The sequence below is a fragment of the Lissotriton helveticus genome, chromosome 7, assembly GCF_964261635.1.
Source record: "Lissotriton helveticus chromosome 7, aLisHel1.1, whole genome shotgun sequence".
NCBI lineage: Eukaryota > Metazoa > Chordata > Amphibia > Caudata > Salamandridae > Lissotriton > Lissotriton helveticus.
The window spans coordinates 641,059,435-641,082,579 of NC_136068.1; the positions used below are offsets into that span (position 1 = coordinate 641,059,435).

The 23,145-nt window shown below is 45.2% G+C and overlaps 1 protein-coding gene across 1 annotated transcript in view; it reads left to right on the plus strand.

Annotated features, from left to right (window-relative positions):
• BICDL2 (BICD family like cargo adaptor 2) overlaps positions 1 to 18,254 on the plus strand; it is a 152,079-nt gene extending 133,825 nt beyond the window's left edge. The window contains exon 11 of the mRNA XM_078652895.1: positions 15,983 to 18,254. Within this exon, the coding sequence (XP_078509021.1) occupies positions 15,983 to 16,174 (192 nt within the window). The 3' untranslated portion in view covers positions 16,175 to 18,254. The remainder of the gene's footprint in view (positions 1 to 15,982) is intronic.
• Positions 18,255 to 23,145: the final 4,891 nt, after the last annotated feature.

The following is a 23,145-nucleotide window of genomic DNA, read 5'->3' on the forward strand; positions in this document are numbered from 1 at the left end:
TGTGTACATATATACACATACATATAGTTTAGGGGTATGTGTAGACTAGTTGTGATGCTTTTTTAGCCTTCAGGGTTGTTACTTTTTGTACTGGATTAAGAGGTTTTTATGGCTTGGGAGTGTGTTTGGACTAGGTGTAATAAGTTTGTAAGCGTGTCTTTGTATATTGGGTTAAAAGTTTTTTTTAGAGTTTAGGGGTGGGTTTGTATTTGGGATTAACCCCTATCATGCGCATGACAGAACCACGCCGTTATGAGCTGCGAGCAACGTGTGCTCATGACGGCATTGTTCCGTCATGCTGCTGCGGCTCCACCCACGCGGCACTAATTCCCCGCCTGGGCGAGACGAATTAATGAGCGGGTGGGGTCATGACGGAATCACGCCGTCATGAGCACATGCCGCCCGTGACTCATGACGGCGTGGTTCCGTCATGAGCACCACAGCGCCGCGCTCACGCCCTAGCCCCTCCGTGCCGCAGCGGAATTTGCAGCACAGCGAAGGGGTTAAGGGTTTTTTAGGTGTTAGAGGTTACACCTAAAAAATGTATTTCCAATATTACATTTGAAAAACGAAAATAAGTATTTAAACAATAAAAAAACCAAAATAATGTAATCCTAAATTATAGTACATAACCATATTAAACCTAAATTATGGTACTTAGAAATTAAAACTCTGAAATAATGGCATCCGAACTCATGGTAGGGGACATTGTGACGATCAACCCTTGTAGGACATCACTCACACTCTGAATCGTCCCTTTTTAAACGTCTAATATTGTTGAAGAATGTATACGCATTGAATTAACACAGTACCATCCATGCTGAGCTAGAAAAGTGACAAAGACTTTTACAGTTTGTCAAGCAAAAAAGTATTTAAAACATGTCTTCTAGAAAAACAGACATTTCAGGGGGGGGCAGATTTAGAGTACATCAGAGGTGTTGTAGATGTGCTCTATGTAAAGGAGAGCAAAAGGATGGAAACTACTCCGGGTTCTCTATTGGTGCTTTGAATAATTTACGCAGCACTTTAAGCCTGCGAGTTCTTGGCTTGTTTGAAAATTCCCAGGTTGTATCTTTATACCAATTCATCCGCATCAGGCTTTCCTTGGTCTGTGGCGAAGAGACCGAGCTGGGCTGTCCAAAGGTGGGACTACCCAGACTCTCTTCTAGTCCAGTGATTAGCTTACTCTCTGTCAAGGTTGGTGCCAAAGGACCAGGCCAAGACTCCAGAGTAGGGTAGAGTGGGCTCTGTGTAGAGTGAGATAGAACATAACACAACACAGAGCCACACCAAACAAAACGACATGGCCCAACCAGAGATACAAACCTGACACAGCACTCTTAACTATTTAGAAAGGTCTTACAATGACTTGAGAACAAAAAGGTCAAAACAGCATTGGAGATATTACAGGCAAACAGTATAGGAGTCAGGTGGAGAACATGGGAATTAAAGGAGTCAGTAGGAAACAATGACATCCTGTTCATTTGGTGCTAAAAACCTACTGCATAATTAGTTTACACATGTCTAGTTTCTGATTTTATGAAGAGTGCCCAATAGGGGCACGTAACTACGCACCCTTCTGTTGCACTGCAAAATCCAGGAATGTATCCACATAGTGAGCAATTTTATCATCATAATTTGCTTTTTCAAGGTAAACCAATCAGTAATCAATATCTTCACTGTACTTTGTGTCCATGCTTCCTTAATCACTGCTGAGACAGCGTATTCCGACATAATTCATTTATTGAGCATTTCAATTTTTCAATTTTCAAATGTCAACTGCATGCCCTCCGGGCTTTTAACAGCAACACGTTTACAATGAATCATAGCCTTAATTGGGCCCATAAAAATCTTCACCCAATGCATTTCAGGCCGTGAAGGCCCTTCGTCAGGGGTCACTAGAAAAAATGAATAAAAGACGTCTCAATCAGCTGCACAGTACTAGCGTTATACGTATAAAATGTAACCAGTGACAATACACGTGATGAAACTGCCCCACATGGTGATACACCCTGCTGGCCTTTCCTTAACCAAAACCACACGAAACGATAATCACCTCCTATTTGCAAGTTATCTCCAACCCAAAATCCCACATTCAAGTTACCCAAAAGTAAATAAGAAACCCTCCACAAAAATGCATGCCCCCTCGTAAATTGCTAAAAAGACTTTCCCAAAAAAGCTTAACAGATGCACAACACTAGTGGTTCTAATCGGCATCTTCAATCTATCGTAATATGTGAACATTTAAAGTTACCTTTTTAAAAGCCCCAAGTGGCATTTAGATGGTTCGTACACAGCCATTAAACGCTGTTTGAAATCTGCTTGAACATCGACCTTTCAATCAGGGCCGGACTGAGAACCAAAAACGGCCCTGCTTTCAATGCTGTCTTTTAAAGACTATCCCACGTGCACACTACTTTCTGATTTTAGCATGTGATGTAGTGTTTTGTGCAAAAAATGTAGAATGATGGGTGCAGACTTGTTAAGTGCATATGTATGTGAGCTTCTTACCACTAAGCTGAGTGGGCAAGAGTGAGTGCAAGCAGCTCTGCACTTGGAGTGGGTGCAAAAATAGGAATGGATGAAAAAATCATCTCAGCACCAGAATTGTCCTTGACACTCTGGTATTGTACTCTTCAAGGCGTCTCCGCTGAGGGGGACTCATGCCTGCCCAGTGCTTTGTCTTCTGCCTATCAAGTCAAACTCTTCGTTTGAGATCAGTGATTAGGTGTGAAATGCACCTTTTTAGTAATTTTGACAAATATCCAACACACTAATTGTTTTCAAACGAAAAACTGTACTTCCCATTCACAGCATAAATTGGGGAAATATTTTTTTTTGTATGTCGAAATGGCAAACGAAAACATTATTTTAATATAAATAATTGAGCACCAAAAAAAAACCTGTCCCACCAAGCCCCTTAGTTTTGCTCAGGCTCAGTTTCTTGGAGTTAAACCCCATACAGTAGGATTTGTATAGCCTACTTCACAACAGCATTCTAGGGATATTTATTCTAATAGGTATAACCACAATAACTTCTTAGTATAACAATTCCTGTCTCTGTGACTCTTGGAACACATCCTATAACAGAAAGGTCTTTCCAAACTGTCTCTTACTTCCTCAAAGCCATTCCCCTCAGTGTCACTATAGATTGCCTGTGAGCACAACATTTGTCTCTTGTTGTATCCTCTCCTGCGTGCAGGATAGCTACAACTTACAACCTCTAAAAGTGATCTTGCTATCCAGAAACCAGCCCCTGAAGTTTGGGTTCAGGTCTTACGCTCGGTTGACTACACACAAGACAAATGAACACACCCAAAAATAAACCCACTCATTTCTAGAAAGCATGAAACAAACACACTAAACACGCTCTCCCTCCAATGCTTCAAAATGCACACAGGCTGGCTTTGCATTTGTGGGCAGACCAATGTGAAAGATGGGACTTAGCTAGCCAAAGGGTCTCAAAAACGTACATTTCACATGTCCCATGAGCAGGGTAGTTTAATGGCCAGATAGCTCTGAATAATTTCAATGTTCCACTCAGTATACCAGGGGCGGCGCCTCTATTTGAACGGAGGAGCGTGGTCCCACAAGCCCCAGAGCTGAAAATTAAAGCAGTAATAAAGTTTATTTATTATCATTTTATTTTTCAGCAACGAAGTGTCAGGATGGGGCGGGCCATTGCTGCAGAGTGACAACAGCAAGGAGCTGTGTGCTAAAGTTTAAAATGCGCATGTCTCTTTGGCTGGCCGTCTTGCAACAACCAGCCAAACAGGTGCATTTTAAACTTCTCTAACCTAGTTGACTGAGGCAGCTGGGTTGAAGAAAGTGCAGTCCTCCAGCGAGTGCTCTTTAGAGCGCTGAGTGAGGCTGCTTCATCCAATCTTGGCACTTCTCTCATGCTGCGAGAGCAGCGCCAGGATTGGGTAGTCCAGTTTCCTGGGTCGGGAGCTTCGAGAATACACCAGCGGCAGGAGGATGTCGCGCTGCAAGCCAGGAAGGTAGGTCTATTTTATTTATTTATTTCACCCGCCCTACCACCCTTGGTACATGCCAGCCACCACTGCAGTATACTTTAAGGTGAAGTATCCTCGAGATTGTGGTACTTGCTCCTAATCCTGGAGGCAGTCCAGGTCATATATTTAGTGTAACTAATACATATGCAAATTACTTTCTAGTCAGATCCATTGTTGGTAAATGTATCTCATAAATATTAATTTTGGAGCTCTTGGGTGTCAGGCTGGATTGGACCCAAGAGTATTGTAGGTGATTACAAACGCTCCAGGTTATTATTCTGAGAATTGCTTGAAACCGTTAAAAATATCCTGGCATGTGGGCATATTTCCAGCCTTTGCCATGATTTTCAAGTGGTAGCTGTGTCTGGTTTTTGTTGCATGCTGTGGTAGATATTTTTTTTTTACCCATTTTAATTACCATAGCACTGAAATTAATTGATATGAATATTGTAAGATACTGCTGGCTTTATGGAAATCCCTGGACGCCATTCTCCCTAAAAAGAGAATGCTGAAGAGGGAGAAGAGAGTGGGCTCAGCCCCTTGGTACACCCAGGAATTGAGAACTCTTAGGAAAGGCTGCAAGAGGTTGGAGCGGATTTGGAGAAAGGATTGGAGGGAGGTCAGCCGGAAAGAATATCGTGCGGCAATTAGAGGATATAAAGCCACTCTTCGGGACGCCAAAGCGAAGTTCTTTGAGGAGAGAATTGGCAATTCTGCTAACTCCTCTAGAGAGTCCTTTAAAGTTTTCAGAGATCTCCTGAAAATCCCCGAACCTCCGGTTAACCATGATAGTCCCCGAGAGAAATGTAAGGAACTGGCCAACTATTTCCACATGAAAGTAGAAAATATCTTAAGCTCCCTACCTCGACAGGCCCAGGAATTAGATATAGATAACCAGCTGGGTGATGTGGAAATTGAGCTTGAAGCCTTTGGACCAGTGACCACCGACGAAGTTCTTAAGGTGCTAGGGGTCATGAAGAGTGGCTCGCCTAGGGATCCTGTTCCGATGAGATTTTTGAAACAGGTAGCAACTACCATCGCCGCCCCAGTAACTGATCTCATCAATTCATCTTTTATGCAGGGGGTGGTGCCACCCAGTTGGAAAAAAGCAGTAGTAAAGGCCCTCCTGAAAAAGCCTGGTCTGGATCCATCTGACCTAGCAAATTTTAGGCCGATTTCCTTGCTTCCCGGGCTCGGTAAGATCGCGGAGAGACTGGTGAACCGTCGACTGTCATATTTCCTGGAGTCTAATGGCTTGTTGCGGGACTCCCAAACGGGATTCAGGCCAGGCCAGGGTACTGACACCGCCCTTCTGGCAGTCGTGGAAGAAGCCAGGAGCATTTTGGATTCAGGAGGATCGGTGGCAGTGATCCTCCTGGACCTCAGCGCGGCTTTTGACACCGTGAACCATCAGGTGCTGCTCCAGCGGCTGTCAGATGTAGGCATTACAGGGATGGCCCTGAAGTGGCTCGCGTCTTTCCTGAGCGACCGGACTTATCAAGTCTGGGAAGGTAGTGAACAGTCAGCATCGATCCCCCTCCAGTGTGGTGTGCCTCAGGGCTCCTCCTTGAGCCCTACATTGTTTAATGTCTATATGGCCCCGCTGGAGGGTGTGGTGGCACCATTCGGTAATAAAACTATCAGTTATGCTGACAACACCCAGCTGGTGGTGGCTCTTTTCCAGCTGGTGAATCAACCTGACCTACTTCACTCATGCTTGTCCAAGGTGCACACATGTTTGTGCAACTCAGCATTAAAACTGAATGGCTCCAAAACAGAGATGATGCTGTTGGGCCATTCGGTGCTCTCCTTGCCGCCAAGCAGCTGGCCTAGTTGTCTTGGCGATCCCCCAAGCCCCAAAAAGGAGATCAAGAGCCTGGGGGTGTGGCTGGAACAGGACTTATCTTTTAAGACCCATGCCAAAAAAACGGCAGGAGTCTGTTTCGGTCTTCTCCGTTCAGCCCGTAAGGTCCTGCCTCTTCTTCCACCGGTTTCCAGGAAATTACTCATCCAGGGACTAATTGTATCGAGGCTGGATTATAGTAATGCGATTTTTTTGGCCGCTCCGGAAGCAACGCTCAATAAACTCCAGCAGGTGCAAAATGCAGCAGCAAGGCTGCTGATGAACATCCCTAGGAGGCAGTCAGCTAAACCAGCATTAAGAGCACTGCACTGGCTTCCGGTGCGGGAGAGGGTAAAATTTAAATCCCTCTGTACGGCTCACAAAATCCTTCAGGGGAAGGGACCTCCCATTCTGGGGAGTATGGTGCTCCCCTATAAGGCTACCAGAGCCTTGCGCTCGGATCATAAATATCTGTTGCAAACTGTCAGAGTGAAAAGAGCCCGGACGGGTGGCAGAAGATTCTCAGTGAACGCTGCCAATTTGTGGAATGCGCTTCCTTTGAATCTACGTTCTGAGACCTGTACTATGCGGTTCCGGAAACTACTCAAGACCCACCTGTTCCCCGCTTAATGTGTTCTTGCTATTACTAGCCTCCGGAGCCTTGGACAAGCGCTGGGATGCCCGAGGGTAACCGCGCGCTATATAAAACTCCAAATAATAATAATAATAATGGAAATCCATTACACCCCTCACACCACTCAGGATCAGTCCCTTTAATCACTACTCTCTGAATCCATTCAGTGAGCTTTCAGTCCATGTGCACGTTTTCTAATGCATTTATTATCATCGGCTTGTTCTACAACCATATTGCTTCGGCTGTCTGACATTCAGGGTCAAATTGTTATTTATAGAAACCAAGAGCTATTAATAATCATGGTGTTATGTGTACATCACTTTTATATAGCATGTCCACAGACCTTAGTACAGCCCTACATACGATTGACATAAAAAAACTCGATCATAATTACGATGTTATAGAAACCTTAATGTGAATACCAGACGCTGAACCCAGTTACTCACTGCTATTACGTCACAACAGTGAAAAACAAAAGTTGAGTTTCACTCTTGTGAAATCACCATCACACCCACCCTGTTCCAGGAAATATGGCAGCCTGGGTCACTTTTGCTGAGTCTGCATTGCGGATCCCTTCCTCTAGTAATTATAGAAATGGAACAGGCTACAGCGGCAGTGATTGGGCCTAATTGATTGCCAAGTCATGATGAAGGCAGTTGCAGGTGGTTAAATATGAAATGGTTGGTGCATAATGTCTAGCCTACATCGCTTTGTGCGATAAAAAGGAAGCCACATGTTGCGTGTTAATTTTTTTAATATAAAGATCAAAAATCCATATGTGTTAAGTGCTGTTCTGAAATGGAACTCTTGAACTTTACAAATTGCCACAGTGCTGAGTGGCAACTTGCCAAATAGCATCAAAACATATATTTTGTCTTTGTGCTCCGAATAGAATCATGGTATGCATGGCAGACAAATGGTGGTGCCTTATTACTGAAATTGCACCCTATAGTTTGCCACAATCCCACTGGAAACAAACGGCTTATTGTTAGACCCGGCCTCTTTTGGCGTGGTTTCCCCTGTCTTTTTGCCTCTGACGACCTGTTTTTGACTGTGCCCTGCATTTCGCTGGTGTTAGGACTCTGAGCACCTTACCACTGCTTACCAGTGCTAAAGTACAAGTGCTCACTGTCTAAAATGTAATGGTATTTGGTTTCTCAAGGATTGGCCTATTCGATTTACTAGTAAGTCCCTAGTACAGTGCACCAGGTGTGCCCAGAGCTGTAAGTCAAATCCTACTAGTGAGCCTGCATCACTGATTGTGCCACCCACATGAGTAGCCCTGCGAACATCTCAGGCCTGTCATTGCAGAGCCTGTCACTGCATTTTTAAACCCCACTTGCCAGGCCCAAACCTTCCCTTTTATTAGATGTAAGGCACACCTAAGGTAGGCCCAAGGTAGCTCCATGGGCAAGGTGCAGTGTATTTAAAAGACAGGGCATGTACTGTTGTGTTTTACATGTCCTAGGAGTGAAAGACTGCTAATAGCAAGGCCTATCTCTCCCATAGGTTAGCATTGGAGCTGCATTGTAACATCCTACAAGTGTATATTCCAATTGGGACCAGATGGGAAATTGGAGTTTGGTGTTTCTCTATTCACAATTTAAAAATACACCCTTCAGTAAATGTGGTTTTTAAATTGCAGGTCTGAAAAAGCCACTTTTAAAAAGTGTGCATTTTCTTGCGTTAACCATTCTGTGTCTCTGCCTGTCTCTAAGTACACGGCTGGGTCAGGGTGACAGTTGGGCTCCTATGCATTCACTCTAGACAGTCACACAAAAAAGAGAGATGAGGTGTGCCCTGCATATCCTGATGGCCCATAGCCAGGCTGATGGGCCGTCCTGAGCTAGAGTGGGGGGAGGAGTTGACACAGACACCTCAATAGGGCTGTGCCTGTCCTCACACAAAGAAGTATCCGTCCCCAGTAGTGTGTCGGGAGCCAGGGCAAGGAAGGGCAGTGTCTTGTGCACAACAAAGACTTTATTTTGCAGTTTGCCTACTTCAGAGTCTGAAATGGGCATAAGTACTGGACCAGTGACACCATATACTCAGAACACTTCTGGATTGAGTACATGCTGCCAGAAAGAAGATCTGTGTTGCTGTCAGGAGGGACAGCCACTTTGCTGTTTGCTTTGTTTTGTTGGCCGGCTGCTTGCTGCATCTGTCCTGGGAGTGAAGGAACTGGACTTTGCTTTCTAAATCCTGCTTTTTAAGGTTTTAGGTTTCCTGGGGCTTGAGTTGAGCTTGCTTCCTGTTGGAAGTCTCAGGGCCATAACAGACTTTATCTGCCAGCACCTGGGTTCCTCTGCTGAGAGCCCTAATCTGCCAAGCGGTGCCAGATCCAGTTCCTTGGCCCTTGGAAGTGAGATCTGGTGCAACAAGAAGACAAATCAACACATTGACTCCAAGCATTATTTGGAACCTGCGCATCATTGCCAAAATTCGACACATAGGCGCTACCTGCACCGAAGAGTGGTCCCTGCTTGATGCAAATACTGCAGCTTACAATGTAGTCCCCGACTTTTCGCCCCAGCATCTCTGTAGAATCACCACTGTGTGAGTCTTGAGCACCGCTTCACTGGAGTCCGTGATGCCCTGCTCCGAATCTGACGCAGGGCCTGCTGCTATACTGTGTAATCGATGCAGCACAACTTGACTATCGACCAATCGTCGCTGATTTCATCATCGACATTGCACCGCAGGAAGGGATCAAGGTATCGTGCCTGCAAACGACACGTCACCTCCCCTGCACCACACATCGTCCCCTGACATGGATGGGTCAACGACTCTGCGCCGCCTTAAGAAACTGACGCATCCCTTGCTACAAGTGACGCATCACCTCCTCTGTGCAACGCAATGTCCTGAGCATCACCATGTGAACGCCCTGCATAGCAGTAAGGAATAGACTCATCAACTGCCTTTCCAATGTCTCACCTCCCCTACGCCATGCATCATGAGATGTTGAGCTGAGATGGTGGACGAGTGGGAAATACCTGCCTAGCGCTCCATCCTACCGTCCGGGCCCGGCTAAAATTGCCTTGTGAATCAGGGTCGGAGAGACGCCACAAGCCCGCAGATATACTCGACATGACCTCGGCGATTGCTTGCAGCCCCTTTTGATCGAGTGAGACGACGGCGAAGCCCCAAAAACTGCACCACTAGCGTGGTGCAGCAGCTTGCAGCGGGATGCGGACCTGATGCCAGCGGGGAGACGGAGCTGCCCCCAGTCGGCCTCCTGGGGGCGGATCGCCTGTACCTAGCCCCAACCTCCTAGACTGGGACGGGAGGCATCTGAGAACACGGCTAGCCGGGAAACACAGAGGGAGCTCCCTAAGGCTGCACCGGGATAAAGTCTGGAAGTGATCCACGAGAGAGAGGCACAACCAGCTCTGGGTCGAGGGACAAGCTTTTTTCAGGGAAAGCTTATCATGAATCTCTTTTCGGGGACCGCATAGCATGAGGCTCCGGTGAAGCTTACAAAAAAAATAATCATCGGGAGACACCATCTACTGGATAATTTTCAGCCAAAACCTCCGTTGTGGATCCTCGCATCGGCTCCAAAATGGCGGATGCACCCAACTGCAATGCTTCCAGACTAGAACCACACCTGATCCCCTCACCATACTGCTACTGGTTGTGAGTGAAGCCAACCGCGCTCCTCAGCTCAAGATTCTTTGCTTTTTGCTGTGTGGTAATCTAACATCCCTCAAGGCGATCAATAGATCCAGAGTATCAGCCTGCACCTGCCTGACCTTAAAATGGTGGCCACAACGTCCCCGCTCAACCTCATCTGCACTGATTTGCACTGATCTTGCCGCAATACTTAACTTCTGTGCAGTGCAGAGCATAGATTCTGCCAGTGATTTCCCACCCTGTGGCTCCTTGGCTGGCTATCACTGCTCACTCACTCACTACTCACTCACTTCAGCCTGCGCCAGTAGCAGCAATCGAGGGCTTTGCATATAAAATAGCGTTTTTTATAGGGGGCAGAAACCCTTGCCTGACCCCAAGATGGTTGCCACAATGGTCCTTTACCACGATATGCTACTACTCTTGGACAAAAATTGGACATCGACCATACCTCGAGCATACCCCCATCCGGTTCACCCATCAGGACATTGAGACCTAGCATTTTGTCTGATGCCTGGTGGAGCTACCTTGATAGCTATAGAGGAGAAGGGCTGTGGACTTCCCCCTCATCCGTCACTTACCCAGCTGCCCTTTGGGCAGACTTTCCTAGGTCTCTCCGCCGTATCTCCCTCCTACCCTTTTACCTTACTCCCATACCCTTCTACGCTCCATTTATCGCGTCTTCTATGCTCTTTAAATGTTTATTTGCATCAGATGTAACTTGTAACTGATGTAACTTTGTAACAATGTGGAACCTAATGTTAAGCACTCTGATACCTCTGGGTCTAGCCAGCGCTATATAAAACTCATCAAACTAATAAATAAATAAATAAATCATGTTCTATTTTTAACGCATCTAAGGTACTTTGTCCTAGGCAAGTGCAACCATTGATTTCAAAGAGCTATAACTTTATTTAACCTTTGAAAATTCATATCTTGACTTGTGTATGTTGGATCTTTGCGTTTTGGTCTTGTTTTAATCAGATAAATATTGGCTATTTTTCTAAAATGCTGTGGAGTCCTTTTGTAGTGTTTTTACTGTGTGTGTGTACACAAATACTTTACACATTGCCTCTGAGATAAGCCTGACTGCTCTTGCCAAGTTAGCAAGGGATTGAACACAGGTTATTCTGAAGGTGTATCGTACTTACCCTGTCTAGAGTGAGGATTAATTCTTTAACAGGATGCAAACAGCTGCCAACTAGAGACCCCATTTCTAACACTTATAATTTATAAACTAGTGAAAATTAACGAACATTGCAAAATACCTATTTAGGGCTTTCCATTAACTTACGGGGGTTTACAGCCCTACCATTGGTTGGCTTGATTGACCCTCTAATTTGCCTGCCTCTTATTTGATGGCTTTTCTTGTCTCAGTTTGTCCATCATGTGTCTGTGTTTCCTTTGACCATCCCTGTGATTGTTTGGCTTCTGTCCTTCCATTGCTCATTTTTAAGGATCTTTTGTATTTTGGATACACAATCCATGATAATGCATGTGTTTTCCAACACTCCACTCCCCACTTTGTGCTTCCCCTAAAATGGCCACCTCCCCTGCGCTCTGTGTTTCTCTCTTGTGTACTTCCTCCCGCACCTTCATACTGCATATTGTTCTTGCAATCACCTTATTCTCTTCCGTTCCCCATACTACTGTCACTTTTGTGTGGTTCTCGCTCTCTCATGCATCCTTCCCCACCCACTGTACTTTGTGTTCTTATGTCCACCACCCCCATGCTTGTGTCCTCTTTCCATGTGTGCTTCTCCCTCACTGCCCTGTGTTGCTCCCAAGTGCTATGTTTTCCCCTCCCCGTCCCCACCCATTCTCCCATTCGCTCCTCTGTTACCCCTCACACCCGTTGAGCCTTATTTTTTTTATTTGAGAATTCATTGTAAAAAATCTCGTTATTCACCAATCTTAGTGGTATCTGATGTTATGTATCGGTGAATAAAATGTTTTAACTAATGGCAAGTGCGTCATTGGACTGGCTCGTGCATTCATTCTAGCTCAGGTGCACCCAGGTCTGAATGCATGCACACACCAGTGGAATGGTGCAGCTGTCTCCATCAGTCATGTTATAGCACCTTTTAAACAGGTTTTTTTACGATGTTGCACAGCGTTGGGAAAAAGCACCATACATTTAAAAAAAAAAAAAAAAGATTACTTTGCTGCTGGCTGTCCAAGTGGCTGGCTGCCGCCTCTCTTCCGTCCTTGCCGCCTCTTCCTGGCTTCTGTGGGAACAGGACGCACCCAGGCTCCCCTAAGCCAATTACAACGGTCAATGCAGCGGTATGTTTGTTCTGAGTGCTGTGGTTCGGTGCTCAGATGGGGAATGGGAGCCTGGGAATGTTCTCCAACTAGACTGTAGTGCAGCCTGGGTGGAGAAAATGCAAAGTGCGCATGACTGTTTGGCTGGCCCAAGATGGCGGGCCAAATATTCATGGGCACTTAGGAGGGTACCCACCACTCCTCCCTCTGCGCTAGCCAGTCCAGCCCCACCCCACAAAACTGCCTCTAGCACGGAAAAATAAAATTATAATAACAGCACATTATCATTTTATTTTTCCTTCTTTGCTCTGCTGAAAGGCAGTGTGGAGCCGTCTCTCAGAAACAAGCTGGCATCATACATAACACCTTACATTTTTGCCTTATCCATAGGCAGATATAAAACTCTCCAATCTGATACTCTTGAAATGATCCTGAAAATGTGTCAACTTGCTATCAGGTGCCTTCACAAGAAACTCGGAGTAAGAGTGTGTTTTATTCTGACCAGTTCATATTCATCCAAGATAAAATCATAGCAAATAAAGCGTAACAGATTTAATACCCAATATATGTTTTTACAGAGGACGGGTCAACCTAAATGTCACCAGAATGTCCTCTGTGTGGTTATACAATTGTAAACCCAGTACTACATACATACATACAAACAACAGTTTCGGATTTCCAAATAGGCAAAGTATGCACCGCCTATGGGACCCACTCCTTTTAGGGGCCCGCAATAGCGGATCAAAATATTATTGATTTGATCTTGAAAGAAAATTACAATCAAGCTTTCTTAAATATTGTTTCCAAAAGATAGAAAAAAATGAATCAACATAAACCAGAGACATTAGATTCACATAACAGTTTGTCTCTTAAAAGCTCATCTTCTTGTAGCGGTCAAACAAAACAGCAAGGACAACAGCAGTCCCTTGAATGCCGCAGTTGACCATTGTTTCATAGGATGATACTTTTCCTACACGCACTTCCGTAGGCCTATTACAGAGAAAGGATTTGGATCAATTCCCGACCTGGACCAGCGTCGTTTTCACTTTTATATCCTAGAAAGCAAGATGAAGTGTTAACCCGTTGCGTGCTGCCGTCGGCCAACGGCCGAAACGGCCCCGCCCACCTTTTAGAACGCCCGCACTGCGCTGAAATAACGGCCGCAGTTAAGGCGTTAAGTATGTCGAAAAACTGCAGCTATATCCAACATTGTTTTATACACTTCAAGGGAAACGTAGTGCACCAAAATAAATAAATGTATAGACTGTGGCAACAGTTGAGTAGTTCCTCTGGATTCCATTTAAAAGACTCACTCAGAATCAGCAATGATCATGTAAAATGTCACCTTCCGTATGTGTTACTAAGATCATTTAATGTACTCTAAACAAAATCAACAAATACTACATTTTTAGTTTTTATGCATAAGTATATAATAAAATTGCAGCAGGTCTAAATCATGGTGACGTGCAAGGACAGTTTTTTCTACAATTCCACAGTGACAAAATTGCAGTGGTACTGCGCTCCTGTGGGGAGCGCACAACGCATGACGGAGGAAACTACGCACATTTGTCTGTAAGAAAACTAAGATATTATTCCCAGGATTCCAACTTGAACACCCACCTTTCTGACATTAGGGGACTTGGATCGAAAAAGGACCAGTGAGTCAGATGTTCAGAGTTATTCCTCCTACACAGAGGATGACTTAAGTGTCATATGTTTTAGAGAAAAACTGCAGTTACCAGGAGAAGGTGAGATCACCCAAAAGGAGACATATATATTAAAGAGAGAAGGGTTATATCGAAGAGGGCATGGCAAGACAGGCATCATATGGCTGAAGATGTGGTGCCTGATGGAAACTGTCGGAAAAAAAGAAGAAAATCACACCACAGTCTGTCCGATGCTCATCTGCACCAGTTTGCACAATAACGGTGATGGATCAAGCCCTGATCTTTGGACTGGGTAAGAGTGGTCTGCTTAATTCAGACACTCTGTTCATCACCACCCCCTTTTCTGCACCAGTTTGCACCAGGGTAGATTGTAAGATGTTGTGATTGCTTGTGTCAAATGCCACCAGTGATCCGGCACTTGGCACAGTTCACTACCGAAGACCCCCAGGACCTGCTCAGCACATCCTTGTGCTCAAAGCAATCGTGGACAGGCCGAGAACAGAACTAGAGTCCACGAAAGATTGTAGCAGAAAAGCGACCACTGGTTCCCCGGAGTGTGAATGGCTCAGGACGGTTAGAGATTGGGAAAAGTTGGACAGATCACCAGGCTCTAAAGACAGTCATTTATGGAGTGGTGTTACCATATCTTTTTTAAAAAGACAGAGATTCCATATCTCACTGCTGCGAGTTGTTAATCACAGAACAGGAAAGGCTACCTGAGAGATTTCGTTCAGAATTCATCCCAAGCAGAGGTCGTTATGGTACCCAGATCTTGACTTTTGTTTGCTCAGCCAGAAACTTTCCAGCATGCCAAGAATAGTGAGCCTTGGTGTATGGAGGCTAATTGTCTTGCTTAACCACACAGGACCGAGTTGTCTGGGAAGCTCGCTGAAAGGATTACAGAGGATAGGTTTGAACAACACTACTGAAGCCGACATATTCAATCCCTTGTCTACATTTACTGATAGTGTATTCTGAGCAATCCATGTGGGGAAACTGGGATGGGAAAATTTTGGCGGATTATATAAAGGATAAACACAAAAGAACCCGATCTCTAAGGCAAAATATTTATGGAAGAAGTATATATATACCTCACATCTATTTCCTGTTCTGCAACAAAACCCTCTTATTACTATTTCATATGTGGTAGTGTGCAATGCTTATTGCCTTTTATATAAAGGGACAGGGCAGTTCCTGATAGATATAGAACAACTATTTACAAGAATATAAGCATTACATATGCAAATTACTTTGTAGATGTTTGAACCTTTAAGGTTAGCTATTTGTACATCCACTATTGTGCTTAGTAAAAATGTGATTCTTCGTGTCTGTAGTAAGCCCGTCATGCTGTTTTTAAATATTGCGTAATTTTCTCTTAAACCAACAATTCATGACTAAAAAAGTGTTGTGAGGTGGATGAGTCTGAAACATTTTTGTTGCCTGCAGGCTTAAAGGACAAGTGCTGATTTGATCCAGATGTTGAAACAATCAAAGATAAACTCCAGTTTAAAACTTGAAAGTTCATAGGGTTGGGACCCATAACTATCACAGCGGTATATGTGTATGATAGCTAATGCTGAGGGTTTAGTGGGAACGAGGCCAAATCCCAGCAGAGAAAGTGAATGAACGAATGGAGAGAGAGAGTGTGTGTCTTTTATTAGGCCCCTGAGAGTCCTACTAAGTGTTGTATAACTGCCAACGCTCACAATTCAGCCAGGCCACCTATCGGATGCACTAAGATGTTGGACTGAGTTCTGTTCCAAGGTTGTAGTATGCAACACACCTGGTCTGACCATCAAAAAGTGTTTTATGGGGATGTCAGTGTCTGAAAACTAGAAGGACCTCATCTTCCCCTCACTGTTCTTTTCCTTCCTGGCACCCACTCTTCTCTCCCCTCTGACATTCTCTCTCTTTCCTTCCTGGCCAGGATGACATGCAGATCGTGATAGACCAGCAGCTTCGGAGCCAACGACAGAAGGAGAAGACGCAGCCCAAGGAACCTGTCCAGGGGGGTGAGCTGAAGCGGACAGCCAGCCGCAGCTTCTCCTTCCGGCGGAAAGGTGCAACGGACAGTGGCAACGACAACAGCGGCTTCTTCTCATTTTTAAAGAAAAACTGAGCCCATCAAAGGTGGCAAAAAAGACAGACTTGGCCTGTATAGGCAAAAGAGACATAGAGGTGTGTTTGTGGATAGAAAAGATATCTGGAGGCCACAGGGGAAGAAGCAACACAGGAAGCACAGGAAACCCGCCACAAAAGATTAACTATGAGCCTTATTGTGTAGGGAAAAGATACAATGTGATGGAAATGATTGAGCTATCTCTTTTGATCCAGTGGGAATAACTCAGGGCAGCATTGTCCACCAATTTTGTATCTAGTGTCCGCCATTACAGGCGTGGGTCAACGGCATGCAGATCAGCTAAACTCCTACCAAACGTAGCAGTCTATGAGGCCGCGTCCAAGCTGCACAAGCTCAACCACAGGCACCAAATCACTTTTTTGATCTCCCTCAAGCTGTAGAGACACTCATGATGACAGGGATGTTGGGTGAAACAGCCTCACACCTAACCTTCAAGGCCAGACTGGCATGCTGCCACTCCTGCATTTTCCCGGTGAGCTGCAGGTCTGCTTTTAGAGCTGGATGGGCTGCCATGACCAACCATGAACCTCCCCATTGCCCTATTTCCGTCTTTGTCTCCTGCGCTGTGGAGCTGGTTTGAAGATTTCTGCCAGGGCTGATTTGGGTTTCTAGATGCACCCTGCTTACTCCCTCTTCCTCTGAGTCCTGACACCAGCTCTTCATCACTCATTCCTGACTTCATATCCCCTATTCTTGACTTCATCTTCTCCCAGCACTGACCCTCTTTTCAAACTTGTTCTTTTCTTATTCCAGTGGTAATTCACCCCAGGCTCCAGGTCGCCCTAAATATGGACTCCAAAGCTCTCATTGCTGCCTCATCCAGTAATTGCCCTCGCTCCAGCTCTCCCGCAGTCCTGACTCCAGCTTTCCTCATTCCAGTGCTCTGCCACGGTCTCTTCACCCAAGCTTTAGGTGGACCGAAGCAGGATGGGCGCTCATGAGAAAGTGGCCGAACACAAAGGACTGCGGGGACTCAAGTGAGTCTACTGGAAGAGGGGTTCTCGGGTTCCTGAGATATTCCACATAAAACATGAGGCCCCGGTGAACCGAAAGAGCATCTTACCCAATGTTAGGTGCGCCCCGGCCAATTGGGGGGAGCGCTTTTGCTAACAGAGGAAGTGTCTCATACGACTGAGGCGTCATCCAGACCACTGAACTGCTGTGATATCCAGCGACTAGTCACAACTTGACACCGGCTGAGGCCTGGAGGGGACAGGCACAATTGCAGCTGTGACCCTCAGGGGCCAATGACAATACAGCAACATCTGAGGCCTTTGAAGGAGCACAGAGGCCAGTGCAAAAGTTACTCCTCTGCTCGCTATTTATTGTACTTCTGTTCCCTTACACAGAAAGGTCCATAGGGCTATCTCAAGCCTGCTTCACAGATTGTACTGATCCGAGCTGAACAAACTGAGAAGTGGAAGCTATGACTGAAGACGCAGGTAAGGGCCCTTAGCTGGTGTGAGGACCCCAGTTGCCTGGTACCAGCTCTCTCTACTAAAGTGAAATTGTGCCTTCTAGAAACTGACTTCAGAACTGTAGTTCCACCTGGAGGGTGACAATTCCTTGCTCTATGGTCTTCCAAAATAAACTGGAGGTAGGAAGATTCTCTCATTGACTGGCATTGCTGGGGTAGAACCAGTCACTTGTCTAGTTTGGAAAAAGACCATCTTCCTTCCAGAGGTGGGACACCCGTCTGCCATATCCGACGCACTGACTTGCATTGAACCTGTGTTAGATTGTGTGCTTCGACCTCCATCAGACCGGCCTGGCCTCTTTGTTCCTGGCACTTTAACCTAAGTCGAGACTGCGACGCGCTGAAGAAGCGGCTGGTTTTCAAAATGTTAAATTGGTTACAAAACACTAACAGTTTAAAACAAACTACACTTCTCAACTTAATATGCGTTACACTCTTTTAGACCAGCAGTGCTTCTCTCCGCAATATAGCTTTTTGTAGAAGTTTGGGCTTTAATTTATATAGATACAATAATATTTTGTTAATATATACATATTTTGAGTACCAAAGTATAAAGATATATTAAAGAGAGTGTTTATATTATTGTTGTTTATTATTGATTTCTTGTGCAGTTTTACATTCTGATTGCACTCCACCTGGTGAAGACGTGTCTTTCAGCAGGCTGATCGAACATGCCTGCCGAGTCTTGTTGATTGTTGCCTCTAATGTAACTGAACTTTTGCTTCCTGTTAAACTACCAATGCTGGTCAGATCTTGCAGGATCATCACCAGTCCCTCAGTACACATACATGACTCTTCAGATTCCCTGATCTAACAGAGTCAACAAAAGACAGTAAGGAACATGGGGGGTAATTAGAGATCTGTGGATGCAGGGCTGCTGCCGAAAAAGGGTAAATGTCCTATTAACCAGGAGTGGCTGGTGTCAAGGAAAAGTGGCGGGGCAGCGGGGACGGGTGAGGGGGAATGACGATGACCATAACAACACACACAAAACAGTACCTGTCACCCGCCGCATCTCCACTCTTCTGCTGTTCTGGCTCCACTGCAGCACAGGCTGAGGCTCCCAGACACCCCCACAGCCAATCCAGAAGTTGCTCTCAAACTGATGGCAGCATGATAGAAGCGCCGGGATTGGCCTGAGCGCCCTGGATTTGGGCTTCCGGAGAGCCTGGGACCCTGTGCCTGCTGTCTCCAACCTGGCAATGCAGCTCAGGTTGGAGAGATCTCAGTGAGCATGTCGGTTTGGCCGTCCTAAGACGGCCGGTCAAACCCTCCTGCGCACTTAGCAGCAGTGCCCACCACTCCTCCTCTACCCGTCATCATGATTGCCCCACCCCCTAGACTCAGCCCTATGGAGAAAAATAACATGAGAATAAACCTGTGTTATTATCATTTTATTTTACAAGTAGTTCATCTGCTCGCGGGAGGGGGGGTGGAAGGGGGAGTGACGCTCCTCTGCCATAAAGGAGGAGCCGCTGCTACTATTAACCCTATATAGAGTGTACTACGAACAGCCACAATACATCTAAGAAAGCGTGTTTCTGGGTTCAATTTAATTATTGATTCATCACTTTAAAAACAGTCGTACTTGATATTTGTATAGCATGAACCTAGCCAAAAATGCAGCATAGCACTGTACAAGGTCAAAGGCAGACACAGATTAAACGAGTGACAGGAGAGGTAGCTAGTTGGTGGATTGTTACTGCATTGTGATGTAGTGCTCTTTTCATGGTAATTTCTAGAATTTCAGAAAGGTATGATTTAAATGAAATGCTGCATGCACATAAATAAAGTAGGCATATAAACATTATCTTTGACTCTGCGGTCCAGGTGAGGGAAGTCTGGGCAGTGCATTGCCTTTAGGTGGCAAGCTTCTCCTTTCCACCAAGGTCACCTAACACATCTTCTGCACTTTAACTCTACACACATCAAAGGTATGTTTTCTAGGAATATTTTTAGGCAGAGGTTTAGTTTCATTGTGATACTTGTTGAGACAGAAATGTGGTAATTTTTCCATTTTCAGACAGTGCCTGATTTAGAGTTCAATGGATGGTTACTCCGTCACAGATGTGACGTCCCGTGTATTACAAGTGCCATTGGATATAATGCACTTGTAATATAGCGAGCGGGATATCCGTCACGTGTGTGATCGAGTAATCAGTCTGCTGAATTCATACTTTAAAGGTAGGATCAGCTAGGGTGCTGTCCATGCCCAGTTGGAAATGGTAAATACATTTTACCATTCCAAAGTCAGTATTACATACAGCTCTGGATAAATTAAGGTCTGACCACCTCCTGTCCCCTTTTCTTTCCTGGGACAACGACACTGCCAATTATAGTGTAGAACAGCAATTATCTCATTTTAATTCCGTCATCCTAAACACTATAGATTAGGCAGACCCCATGAAGCCACAAACCCATTCCCCCAAACTCACTCCCTCTGATTGGTATTCCCCTGCCCTACGTACCCTAAAAGAGTCGGTGTAAAAAATTAGAACGGATATGGCGACTCTCTCAAGGTGAACAAAATAAAGAGAATTACAAAACCGCCTTAACTTCCTACTATAACAATATCAAAACCACTCGCAAACTTCATATCACACAACAATTGGAGCAAGCTGGAAACAACTCCAGAATCCTCTTCCAAATCCTTAGATCCTACACGAATCCCAGAGCCTGCGATACCGTGGAATCTCTGTCACAGTCTTTGTGCGATAACATTGCCTCCTTCTTCACTCAAAAAATTGAAAACATATACCAGAATATAATTTTAGCTAATGCTGTGTCTTCCCCTCCCACAATAGGTTATACCTGCCACCACAACACCTCCTCGCAATTACACTGTTTCCCTCCTCTCAGTCCGGCAGAAGTTATATCCCTTCTCGCCATAACTAAATCAGGCTCTCCCCTTCATATCATCCCCCCTAAAATATCTTCCAGATTTGCTGCTCAGCTAGCCATACCCACCTGTTCCATTCTCAATAGCTCCCTGAGCTCAGGTATCCCTCCTGAATGGAAAAACGCTCAAGTAGTACCCATACGCAAAAACCTCAAGATTCCAACCGCCGAGCTGACTAACTACCGCCTTATATCTTTGCTCCCTCTGCAGACCAAGTTCACTGAAGACACATTAACAAACATTTGTCTGAGTTCATCGAATCCTCTCACCACTTAGACGTCTCCCCGTCCGGTTTTTGGTCCAAACTCAGTACAGAATCGGCTCTTATCAAGGTAACTGATAACATCAGAATGGCACTAGACAATGGTCAGGCAGCTCTCATGGTGCTGCTTGACCTGTCAGCAGCATTTGACACCATCTCACACCCGATCCTACTGGAGAGACTTTGAGACATTGGTGTTCAGGGGCTTACCCTGAAGTGGATGACTGACTTCCTAACTGATAGAACACAGAATGTTACTCTAGGGACTTACAAATCTACGCCCACCAAAGTGACCAAGGGGGTCCCGCAGGGCTCGTGTCTGAGCCCCACCCTTTTTAACATTTATGTTACCCCCCTGGCTAAACTCATGAGGTCCTTAGGGTTTAATCCCATTTCATACGCAGATGACACCCAGCTCCTCCTCACATTTGATAAAAACAGACCAGATATACAGCTTATTTTCTCCGAAGGCTTGAAGGCTATTGCTGCCTGGATGCGGATTCATTTCCTTCAATTAAATGCTGAAAAATCAGAAATCATGCTGTTTGGAGGAGCAGCTACATGCTGGTTGCCCAACTGGTGGCCTGAGGATCTGGGAAATGCCCCGTCCCCCAAGGAAGAGGTCAAGAACCTAGGCATAAGGATTGATCAAAACCTAACTCTTGACGCTCATGCAAACACCACTGCTGGCTCTTGCTTCTACATTCTTAGTCTACTTAGAAGGATCTTCCCCCTTCTACCCTCTTCCACCAAAAAAAAGTTAATGCAAGTCTTGGTATTAAGTGGACTAGATTATTGTAACACTCTGTTATTTTCGGCAAATGAAGCCTCCCTTAATAAACTACAAGTGGTGCAGAACACGGCCGCCCGTCTCGTAGCTGTCGCCCCATCTAGAACACCCTCTGTTCCCCTCCTCAATAAACTCCATTGGCTCCTGTGAGAAAGCGGGTAAAATTCAAAATAGGCTGCACCATCTTTAAAACCCTCAATGAACAAGGTCCTTCCTTTCTCTCTAACAAACTAATTATATACACCCTTCACGTCCGCTTAGGCTCTAAACTTCTATTATGCACCCCTAGAATTATGCCTGGGTTTGAACCTGTGAACATGGGGTCAAATGCAGAGCCGGGCAGTAGGTGCATTAACCCATGAGCCACCAGAGTGCAGGACCTGGCCACAGATCAGGACCTGTGCCCGGAATCCATGGGCATGGCCCATATCTTGAGGACTGCCAGTGATGGTCGAGATTTTCTAGTGTTGGAGGTGAACAAAGGACCTGGGGCACCCAAGGATGCCAGGGCTTCACCAATTTCCACTCAGAACTGGACCTTAGGATTACGTTTCAAGTGTAACTAAAATGACATCTAAAGATCCATAAAATCTAACGAGATGATTAAAATCTTTCAATACTCATGAATCATAATGGCCTCCCCCACCCTTCAGAACCAGACCACATGCCATGCGTCCGAAGCAAGAACTACTGTTCCTGTAATGTAAAAGAGTATTATGGGACCTGCTAAAGGTACAGGAAGAATGAGGAGATGGTGCAGACTTATGAATTCTCTTGGATGAAAGGAATCTTTGCAGCTTCTTACCTGGAGAGGTGCTTGCCTTTGCTCCTCTGGACCAGGTGCTCTGCAGGGCTCTTGTGCTCCTGGGTCGTCGTGGTCCACCGGGACCTGTATAGCTCTTATTGGGTTTAGAGCAACTTATTTCCTTGAGGGTCAAGACAACTTCTCTTTTCTCCACATGTCACAGGAGGAAGGCTTCTTCGAAGAGTCCAGGCTTATCCCCAGGTGAACTGCAACCCAGAAGAAGTTCAGTTACTGATTATGCATTTTCTCTGGGCAGGTCCCTTAGATATATGGGGAGAGGAGTTGGTTTAACGGCTAGGGCGGTCAACCTCAAATTTGGGGAGCCGGGTTCGTGTCTCCGCAAGGACGCACAACATCCTGTGATTCTGGGCAAATCACGTAATCTCCCCATGCCTAACAAAAATAAATGTGTCCTCATGTAACGCAATTGGTGCTCGTGTAAAGTGCTCTGATACCCAATACCTTCAGGCCTAGTTTGCGCTATATAAAACTCCATGAAAAAAAATGTTTTAAAAAAATTCAAACAATATACAAAATGGGGGTTAAAGGGGTCAGTATTTTTTCCACTTTGGTGGTGAGTTTTTCAGAAGAATAGGGGTGTCAAATCAAATCAAAATTCCTTTATTCGGTTTTTAGGAATACAAAAACCATAAAAGTTCATTTAAAAACAGTTAAAAGGCATAATTATAATTACATTTTCTAAGTGTAATAAATTGG